General features: G+C 46.4%; 1 protein-coding gene across 1 annotated transcript in view; it reads right to left on the bottom strand.

The window, feature by feature from the left end:
* Positions 1–7508: 7508 nt before the first annotated feature.
* The window catches only part of LOC119394288 (homeobox protein Hox-D4a), a 40973-nt gene continuing 37131 nt past the window's right edge, over positions 7509–11350 (bottom strand). The window contains exon 2 of the mRNA XM_037661569.2: positions 7509–8643. Within this exon, the coding sequence (XP_037517497.1) occupies positions 8060–8643 (584 nt within the window). The 3' untranslated portion in view covers positions 7509–8059. The remainder of the gene's footprint in view (positions 8644–11350) is intronic.

Below are 11350 nucleotides of genomic sequence, written 5' to 3'. Positions count from 1 at the left end.
CTTTTATCTTAAAGAAAACGTCTCATACAGAATCATGCCATCTTCTTCAGAATAAAGCAATAGTTGGCAGTCGGCGCTGTGTGTGTCTCATTGTCTGAAGTTGCTCCACCCAATGGCACAATATATAGTAAGCCCAAATGGCTACTTATTCTTAATTGAAGGAGACGCATAAGATTATGTCTCTGTTCTTATGGCGAATGCCTAATGCGAATTACCTGTGCCGCACATGAAGGGAATCAAAGTGCATTTTCGTGCACGGCACATGCGCCAAGTTACACGTTGTACCAGCTCGAAGAAAGCACGCACATCAGCCAAGCGAGATGTACAGGGACGAGCAGCTTTTTTTTTTATTGGCGCTTCTTTCAAATGAACTCAGTTTTTTACAACATTCACAGCGATAAGTGAAAGAAACGGTCATTTCTAATAACATGGCTACAACACTTACAGTGATACATCATTAGCACAAGCACTCGATGCCGGCCGATAGAGGGTGTTTCTCTTTTTTTGTGTTGTTGTTGCATTCGTCTCCATTCGCTCGAAGAACGTTACAAAAATGTTCAGCCAGACAAAATATACACTCCACATCCAAATCACTGTGCTTGGCATGGCAGCCGTTGGATGCAGGCAACCGTGTGTGCCGTGTCGCCACAACGGCGCTATACATTCATGACGTGGCGAGGACATGCCGTTGGTTCTCGCGACAGAAACACTTCCCTCCCACAGTTACACATGTCCGAGAATTCATTTCTTGATTAGTGCGCATCGCCTTTCGTCAGACATGTACTTTTACAGTATATACCTGCTCACAACTTCCGACACTTGTTTTGCTGTATTCAGACAAAATATCTTGTGACTACACCATGAAGTATGCTATAGTATAAGCTATACTTTTCGTTCTGCGCTCGTATCGTAATCATCTCGTCCTTTCAACAAAACATTTATACATGTTCTAGACCGTCGCACATTCTGCGCGGAACATAATTTTGACACGCGAGTCACCGGATTCTCAAAGCTTCGTCATTGGATGGCCGCCTTGACTAATAACATGCGCGTTCTTCCGATTGGCTGACACTCATTTTCGTGAAAAGCAGCTCTCGCCTGCGATTGCTCTGTAAGTGCAGGCCCAGATGTGCTTTTTCAGCTACTGCTGTTTACCTTACACGGAGGACCGGGAATACATCTCATAAATTTACTTGCATTTGTTTCATAACAGAAGACCAGAGCGAATATGTCGATTATTACTTAACATTTTGCGGAGGTGCACAAATGACGTGTCGTTGAAATACAACGAGAACAGACCCCGGGAAATCTGCGCCCGCACAACAGAACGACGGTGATTTGCTGTAGGATACCCTTGAACACGCAGAGCATACTGCTATTATGTTGAGTGACACTCGCATTGCTTCAACGGGAGCAACACGGCGTCCTCGCAGAATGCGCACTTTCGCTTTACATATGCAGTTTCAATGTTGACCGTAATGTTCAGGTGTAATGCACACCAGATTGCACGTTTCGTAAGTCTTGCTTTAAGGGAAGTACTGCATCGAGTTCATTTTCATTTTTTATGCACGAGGCAAATATAATGAGAAAGTATTCCATGTGTCATGTGTCAATTCAATGAGCAAGACTCGGAAAGGCTCGGGAAAGCATGCGGAAATTCAGCTTGTAATGATGAATCCTGCGCAACGCAGTCCATCACCACAAAAACAAGAGGAAGGCGAGGTCTGCTTATAACTGCGGCCCGTCGCCAGCCTGCAAGTGTCTGGTGGACTTTCAACATGCTTTCAGCTAGCTTCGCCAATGTTGCCGCACTGTTAACCAAAGGAAGGCCTACTGTTATCTGATTCGAGATTAATTGTAGCAGTATATTATGTAGTTATGATTTTTCTATGCAACCATTGAGTAAACCTACGAAGTAACGTGGCAAAAGCGTGCTCAAAATAACGCTCGAATATCTGCATGCAGCTTCGCGAAAGGCCGATTTAATAACGAAGTAAAACGGAAAAGACGAGAAATTTGGCGTATGACTGATAGACGCCGATAGCAGCCGGATGAGCCCAATCGCCTCAGCAACAAATGTAGGTCTTCACGCAATGGACTTCGGCATCAACATCAGAATATTTTAGCATAGTGTTATCGTTATATCTGCCCCGCTGCCCTCAAATGAACATGCGCAGATATTATGATCGGGAAGTGGCAATGAATTGGTGACGCTCTGCTAGAATAGTCTGTTGTGAGAGGCAATGAAATGGGACGGTCAGACGTAATAGAAAGGAAAAGTATCTTCAGCGATGACTGCGCAGGCGTTTCTTCGGCTACTGCAGTATAACAAATCAGGTCTTTATTTGCCAATAAATGCGGGAATTTAGACGAGATAGTCCTTCAAATATGCGCGTACATATTTTTACCTGCGAGGAACTCTTCGTGAATTACAGCTCGAATTAAAGCAGTTTTTGAAAAGTCCGTGAAAAACTAAGCACACCGAGCAGAAATGTTTCCCGCTTTGAACACAAATCCTTGTAGATTCGTAACTGAAGGAGACCGAAAAGTAAGCCTTACGTAAAATTCTGTAAGGGAGCTTTTCAAGGCCAGCAATTAAGCACTTAGCTCTGGAGAAGAGCTGAACGTAACAGGTAAAACATGCTTTTCCGTATCGCTGCCCACGGGTACCGTTCGTTGATCTAGAGATGCGCCAAACATGGCTGCTCAAAACTTATCTCACCAAAACGTACGATACGAGCCGTTAAAGTTAGAATAATTACAACGAGACCTCTACACCTGGACATATGGTGATACGTTTAAGGTAAAGTTTCGCTTACCGGACGAAATTGAATAACGCATACCTAAAGCACAACGGTGGACACTGAAGGGAAAAAAAGAAAAAGCTAGACAACAATAAACACGATGCAAAAATATCACAGATCTCCCGCTGGTGGTTCACATGGGGCTAAATTTCAAGCGCGTCTGTCGTTGTACTTCGCAGTCGAACATTGTTTTTTACCTTTTGGACTATCGAATGTCTCATAAACGCAGCGCAGGAGCTATCACAGACCGCAACAAAAAGCACTCAATGTTCCTCGATCATTTTCCTTTTCTCTTTCATCGTTTTTTCTGCACAGATGCTGAACGACACTTGGTGAAGACATTTTTTTCGAATCTCTTCAACACCTGAAGCACAAACGGAACTAACGCGAGTATAAATTAGGCCTACCACCAGGACAACTTATAGGACGGTGTGAAATACCTCCAGCGTCGCTGAAGTATTTTCGCTCGTGATCGGGCTCACGCTATAGGATTTATAACTTAGGGCGAAACACATGGAAGAGAAAAAGAACTGTACAAAAGATAATATCTGCTATGCACATCGTCTAGTGTACATAACCGCGCTTTTAATTTGCTTTTTAGCGTCTCAAGTGGCACATCCGCTCGGTCTTGCTAATACATAACTTGCATGTGACGTCAGTTCCTGTCTTCCGTCCGCCATCACCGAGCACATACGTCTCAGTGGCCGCGCTGTGTTTACGTTCGTGCGCGGATCGTTCGGCGTAGTGCGCGTGTTTTGATCGTTTGCCTTGCGCTTATGACGAACGAGAATTGTTCAGGACATTATGCAGCTTGCAGTGTCCTCAGTGGTGTCGCACGTAAACTTCGTACGAGTCACGTACGGCGGCGATATCGCCGCCTGCATTTTGCGGCGCTAAAACTGCACAGATTTCGTCGCTGATTGCTGCATAAACCCATGGCCCAAAGACATGTTTGGCTCCCAGTCGGGGTTTGTTTCACCGAACACTCTAAGAACTAAGAGAGTGCTGGGCACTCTCTTTGGGAGAGTATATTCTTGTCCCATATTTAACTCTCTTTTCCAGAGTAAATCACCTCTTCTTGAGGCAGAGTATAGTAATGCCCCCTGAGAGGGTTATAGTACTCCACCTCAACAGAGTAACATAACTCTTGCCGAAGCAGAGTAGCCGGACCCCTCCGAAAGGAGTAGTAGTACACCTCAAGAAAGAAATAGCAGAACCCGGTCGAAATAGGGCCTTAATATTGCATTTGAGAATTTATTCATGCGTAGATCGTAATGATGACATAATAACGAGCACTGCGACAAAAAAAAAAAAAAAGCCGTGAGAAAAAAAAAAAAAAAACACGCGCAAGTGAGATTCGAACCAGCGACCCTCAGATTGTGAGTCCGACGCGCTACCACAACGCCACTCTCGGAGACGACGAACACGTCCTTTTTCTTCCATGTTGTTACTGATTGCACTGACCATATCGGTGATCTGGCTTCATTTTCTTGTTTAGAAACGCCGGTTTGAGTATCTCCGTACATGCGACAACCAAACACAAGATAGTTCATTTCGTTGTTTTGTGCTTCCCGGTATCAGAACGTCAATCCGGCCTGTTTCTCAGCAAACAAGATTAGCGTAACCGAGGATATGTGCGGCATTCGCATTGACCAGCTAAGCGGTTAGTCATTTCTGTGTAGAAAACGCTGTACTTCTGAACTGCACATTGAACACTTCAGTTTTCGTCACGCCCTTGGACACATTTTCGGTCATTATTGTTGACGTTCCGCGACTACAGCCGTAATAGCGCACTCTAGCCGTACGGACCATTTGGCTTAGGGCAGTGTACTCCGTGCGCGACGTTCGTAGCGAAAAACGTGGATACTGAAATACGAAGAACTTAAAAACCTTTCGAATGTAGTTTCGATCGTCGACCGACTCGATGAGGTGATATTCGCTTATTTAACTGCACAAATCCAAAGCTAAAAACGCGGATATTAGGCTTTATTCCAGTGTCTTCCTGTACACTGAAAAGCACTGGGAGGCGCTGGATTCCAGTGCATTCCAGTACACTGAAAAGCACTGGGAGGCGCTGGAAACGCTGCTTTTTTTTATTAATTGTATCCAGCCCCGCGGCGAATGCAGTGCTCTCTACTGTATATGCGTGTGCTTAATAATGAGTGGTCATCGCTCGCGGTACGCCGGCACATCGACATATACTATGAGGAGCAGGAGTATAACTGCGTTCTACTCTGTCATGCCAGAAGAGTATACGGGCATTCCACTCTCTCACATGGAGGTAGAGTATAAGCACATTTCACTCTCTCCTTTCGTACAGAGTGAACGTGCATTTCACTCTATGCGATGCTTTGCGAGAGTAAGAGAACGCTCTGAAGAGTAACTCGGCTTTCTTACTCTTGCGATACGCTTACCAGTTTTTAGAGTGGAAGAGCTAAGAGGGCCTCCCGAAAACCAAGGCGCGATCGCTGTGTTCAATTCGGTGCTTCACGTTTGGACAAAAGTTGACCTTGCGCGTAACTCCGTGGTGATACACTCGGCGAAAAGGTCAGGAGATTCGGAAGCATGACTTGCCTGTTATGAAGTGACACCCGCACACACAAACGTTGCACAACCTCTGGGTCCTTCCTGTTTACGCGCTCATAAGCCATGTGCTCCGCTTCCCGGACAGCTCTTTCATGCGCGCACGGGTTTGTGATCACGTTTGGCAAACGGTACGTCCCCGCGTCTGGTCTTTTATTTATTTATTGATTTACATTTCTCATGCAGCAGCCAAATATCGCACAAATCGCCGTTGCGATGTGCAGCGTTCACGGGAAATGCGAGAGCCGCACAGCTTGAGTCGGTGTCGTCTGCTGCCATGTGCTCGGTAATGGCGGCGCATGCAGCGAAATCGTATCCCAGAGTTCCGCGGTGTGACGTAGTTGCAAGTTATGCATTAGGTTCAGGGGACTCTACGTAGATGTACTTGAAGACGGGTGCTCCAAAGTACCGGTCCTGCTCACTTACGTATCGACCTGAACGCGTGCCACCTGCGTTTTCTGACGCGTTATGACCACCGGACTGAAGGAAAAAGGCGCGAAATTCAACTATACCAAGAAAAAAACCGAACGACGGCCACACAAACGGACGTATATAGGAAAACGGCCACATTGTCTACTTCACAAGACGACCTCCTCGCGCGACGAAGCTGACGGTTAAAAAAACACTTTGAACCATGCTCGCGCAATGTGCGAGATCATTTATGCTGTTGAACGGATAGCCTTTTTTTGCTTCGACGCGCAGTTCGGTCTCCGTTCTTTTTACCTTTTTCATGAGTATTTCTGCAAGTTTTCACGCCTTCTATGGGGAAGTGTGTAGCGCTTAGCCTGAGCACAGTGATAGCACTCGTTCGTGTGAGAAATGCCCCTGAGTATCAAGTAGCTGTCCGTCAAAAATCACCTTGATTGCAAGGCCTTACACACAGCAAAGCTCCTGTCGTCTCCTGACCTGCTGTGAGTTTACTACGTCTTCACGTGAGGTAGTTTAGGTGCAGAAGGGCGTTGTACGAGGACTGCATTATAGTCCACTCCCGCGTGTTAAACGCGAAAGTGCACAACGTGTGGTCCCATAAAAACGCAGTGTGCCGGATGTATAGAACTAACTGCCTTTTCTTTCTTTACTTTTTTTTGTCATCTTGATTTCATTTCCGTTATGCAGTTTTCAAACGGTTTTCAGTGTTGGTCAGTGAACGCCAGTGTTAAAGCAGAGTCGTCTGCATGTGTGGTTGCTTTCCGTAACTTAAAAATTTTGATAAGGAGGCCGTTTAATAAATAATTTGACAAATCGTACACATAGGCAGTCTCATGACATCGCGCAGCCAGGTTACTTTAAGCCAAAAGCAGCCTTGTTTGTGGCCGGTAGGTTCTTTACATCCCCATATATTGGGAAGTTTCCTTTTTTTTTTTTTTTCGAATGCATGAAAACTTTCCTGCAACGTCTGCTTTCATTTAGACTTTCTGCGTAAGTACGTGTCCCCTGGTGTGCTGATCAGGGGCTTTATGACTAACTTGACATGCGGATCCGTGAAGTATGCGATGAAGACTTCACTCGTTCAAAAGTGTTCAGTCATGAATAATTCAAGCACGAACAAGTTAGGGTTAGGTAAAACACGCTCTTTCTTTGTTTCCGCCGGTATGCTTAACGTTAGCATAATCTGCACCCTAAACGGTATTTGCCAACTATATCATTAGCAATACGAGATGGTGCATTCGAGTTGTTAAGCGCGAAACCTAGGCTACATTGCAAGCTCTTGTTCGCGTTTCGTTTGTCCACGACTGTACATTTTCGATCCGAAGTTATCAGCTTTCGAACCATTTGTTTAACAGAGTAGATATATGGAGTAGCTGCCTGTTACAAGGTCTACTATGGACGACCGTTACCAACCTCATTTGCACAAAATGATTAACATAATCCAAGATAAACGCAGCTGTGGAAGCGACAGGAGCTTTTCCGGGTAGCGGAAGAAGAAAAAAAAGTCCGCAACACTGAGTGCTCAGGCATTGTGGCGGGAATTCCCGGACATCGCGAAAGGCATTTCCTTTGATGCTCCGGTATTGGTTCCGAGCTAACTCGACCGGATCTATCGGGACCGCGTCTCGGTCCCCCAACTTGTTTTCCCGTTCATGTTATGGTTTCGTTTTTCCTTCGTAAAACGTGACAGCTACACACACAGCACTGCAAAAATCCACACGGCGCGGATGTCTCGTGAAACCTGAGTTGTATTTACAAGAGAACAGCATGACACACCTGCACTAACTCGTCGAAAAGATGTGGTCCACGCGCACACGCACACACGACGAACCCGGTGGGGGCAGCACCGCAGCCCAGTCGCCACCCTGCCTTTCTTTTCTTTGCTGGCACTATGGGGCACTTTCTGTGACTGCGCAGCCGTGTTCGCAAAAAAAGAAGGCGGCGGACTCTGCGCCGACGATGCCACCACACACACACACTGAGATAGAAGGACGAGTGTCCGGGTTCTCCTGAGAGAGGAACTTGTTTTTTGTTTTGTTTTGTGTCTTGTAGATTGCTTCGGTGCCGCAGTCTCGGCTCGCGGCTAAGAGTCAAGTGTTCGGCTTTAGCGCACACTTAAGTCACTGGGCCTTCCACCTCCACACCGCCAGAGTTCCTCCGCGAATGGCGGAGACGCAAGCGGAGAGGGAGGGAAGAGTGGCACTCTCACAAGCACGTCACGCGGCACTAAGCGAACACGCGGTTCACAGTTCCGTCAGTCCGTAGTCCCCCTTCGTGTCCACGGTGGGAGGCGGCGGAAGCGGCGACATGATGTGCGTCTGGGCCGGGTGGCCCAGCTGGTGACTGTTCAGCAGGTGTGCGTGCTGGTGCGGCGCCAACGCGAGCGGATTGGGCATCTGCAGCGTCGGCGACGGCTGCTGGTGCGGCGGTGGGTGCGGCTCCTGGGAGGACGCGTTCTGCTGATGCGGCTGTTGCGGATGCTGTGGCGCGTGCTGTTGCGGCGGCTGTTGCTGCTGCTGTTGCTGCTGCTGCTGTTGCTGGGCGGCCCGGTTCGGGTTGTTCTTCTTGACGTTCTTCGTGTTGGGCAGCTTGTTGTCCTTCTTCCACTTCATGCGCCTGTTCTGGAACCAGATCTTGATCTGGCGCTCGGACAGGCAGAGCGAGTGGGCGATCTCGATGCGTCGCCGCCGCGTCAGGTAGCGGTTGAAGTGGAATTCCTTCTCGAGCTCGAGGATCTGGTGCCGTGTGTAGGCCGTGCGTTGCCGCTTGGGCTCCATGCCCGTGAACGTGCCGTTCGTCGGGTCCGAGGCGAACAGGAACGACCGACCTGCGAAGGGTCCCAAAAAGAGAAACATCCCAAGGGATTAGAGCGTCTCGCTGTGTCGAAAATAGAGGTGTTTCTCACGGCCCATTCCACCATCAACACGTCATGGGAATCGAGTCATTAGTTAGAAAGATTTTCTTTTCTTTCTGATTCGTTTTCACGGTGTGATTTACTTACAAGTATTCACACCACAAGTTCTGCTTCCAAAAGCATGCTGGCAGAAAGCATTCGTTGTACACAATGAGTTTACTAAATACTTGGTTCATTGCCAATACCGGATGTTGAGGAAAGAACTCTTCTTGCTTTGAAAAAGTTTTTTTCGGAGATACGAATATTTTATGACAATATTACATTTCAGTTCTTCCTAAAAGCTACAGTGATATAGATATTACGCTTTCAAACTTGTCTTATGTTGTGATGGTCTGTCTTGCGTTATGTGTAATGATTTGCGTTCTGTGTTTTGTGGTGTGTTATAAGCCATCCAAAATATTTGACTGTATATATGCACATGTCTACTTGTTCATCTTACCTCAACTTATGCACTTCACTGAGATTCATGTCCTGTTGAATCGTATTGTGCTTACACATCTGGTATTGTATTGAGTGTCATATTCTGTGACGTTTTCCTCTCTTCGTTTTATTTCTCACTTGCAAAGCGACAAGGAGTAGCCGGCGCCGTCCTAAAAGCGTCACTTTATCCTATTCATCAATTCTATAAAAGAGGATATTCCGGATTTTGAAGAAAATTGCTACGCACACGGCGATAATTACTTCCAAGTTTTGTCACAAACGCTTAATGCCACGGAATGCCTACGAATCTATTGTGTTTGTTTCTAAATATATGCCTTTTCCAAGACACATTGTGCACACACTGGAAAAAAAATTTTTTGGTAACGTTTACAAACACGATATACCAAACTAGTGGTGGCTTTACCTATAAGCCGAAATACCTCCATATACGCGAAGCAAAAATACGCAAACACAACGCAGTAACACAGTGTAAAGCTCTACACGATTCTTATAGGAAACATTTGGCGGTCTGTATTCATTATTTTACGGAATATGTGCATCTGTACTATTGGGTCTTTCATACGTATGATCACGTACAGCTTTCCGGCATATATAACTAAAGTACATGCTTCTGATTTATGCACACCTTGGAAAACACCATATGGTGCACACAGCAATATGTGCACTGGAACGCCCCCTGGTGCACACCATATTTAAGACGCAGACTATTAAGTTTATTTTCGTCCACTCCAGGCTATTATGAAACTTCGAGGTGACATTTCTTTCTTCTCCTTTCGCGGTTGTGAATGTTGTTTATTCTGTTCAGGAACGTACGCTTTCTGCAAGCGGTTTTGGAATAACGGGGGTCATGCTTTTAACGTAGAAATAAACAGAGCGACAGCGTTTTAATCTCATAATATTCTAAACTAAAGAACGAATAGGAAACTTCGCGAGGCACGGTGATACTTGCCTAAAGCTCTAAAGCACCGAGCTATCCTGTCGAAGTGTTCTTGCCGAACACCACGGAAAGCAACATAGCACGCGCAGAATCGGCACACAAAGAACGAGAAAGAACAAATGTCATTGTATAATAATACTGTATACGCATGACTCTGTGCTGTTTTTCTTGTTTTCACATTCTCTACTGCTTTCAAGTCTCGCTAGACCGGTACACCACTTTGTCATGAAAAGGCTCAGATCTCAAAACTTTCTACACTCCGTCCTTTTGCTCTATTACACTTTTGTTCAAATCTTACACCACGAGGTACCGATTAACACAGTATCTAATTCGTAAATGTTCTTTTTTTACCATTGGTTGGCCGTCTTCACTAATGAATGATAAGCTTAGCATCAGGATTGGTCGAAATTTTCTTTTACTTATACAATTCCAGCGCAAGATCTTAATACGGGTCCAGCCCTGTAGATATAAGCGGCACATTTTTACTAAGGTCTCGCCAGGATCAACGACACGCATTCTGTCTTGCTGCACGCTAAACGTCAAGGATTCTAACCCAGCGGCGTAAAGCGAGAGTACAAAGGAGCCGTGCAGAATATACCGCAACGCACGTGCAACACTTTACAACGCCGAAGCGTCGAAATTACGCAAGAGCAGCGCACAGGAGCGAGGCGGCCTGTTCCGCTTGCATTCTTTATTCCGTGTGCGCGCCTCCGCAGTAGCGCCGCGCAACCAGCGTCTGAACAGCCTTGCGCTTTTGTTCATCACGCCAAGGCCGCGCATTGAAAGTTAATGATCTGGCGCATTGTCTGAGCCGCTCCTGACGGCGGCCGGTTGCTCCACTGACGTACCAGCCCCGTTTTGTTGAAGCTTCCTCCAAGGTTAATCTAGCCTAGGTGAGAAAGAGATGTACCTCCTATAGCCATGAATGTCGAGAAAGTAGATACCGTGCAAAGTGCGGGAGCGGTGCAGCTCCTGCAAGTTTACGGGTCTCGGCAAGTTTGTGGTGCGTCCTTGACTGAGGTTCTATAGTACACATTTTCCACTCTAACAAGGGTATAGCAGCTCAGTGCCTCGTATGCACATAGTTCTCACGCTAGAATCAATTGTCAGAATAAACTCCGACCAATGCTAATGGTAGGCGTGTTATTAGCGATGGCGCCGTCCAATGGAGCTAAGTATCACGCACTAACTAAAAATCATTTGGCTCCAGGTAGTTAGGACTTCGGACCCAGGCAGTTCTAG

The sequence above is a fragment of the Rhipicephalus sanguineus genome, chromosome 5 (genome assembly GCF_013339695.2).
Source record: "Rhipicephalus sanguineus isolate Rsan-2018 chromosome 5, BIME_Rsan_1.4, whole genome shotgun sequence".
Lineage (NCBI taxonomy): Eukaryota > Metazoa > Arthropoda > Arachnida > Ixodida > Ixodidae > Rhipicephalus > Rhipicephalus sanguineus.
The sequence above is the reverse complement of the archived record's forward strand: the minus strand, read 5'-3'. Positions and strand labels throughout refer to the sequence as shown.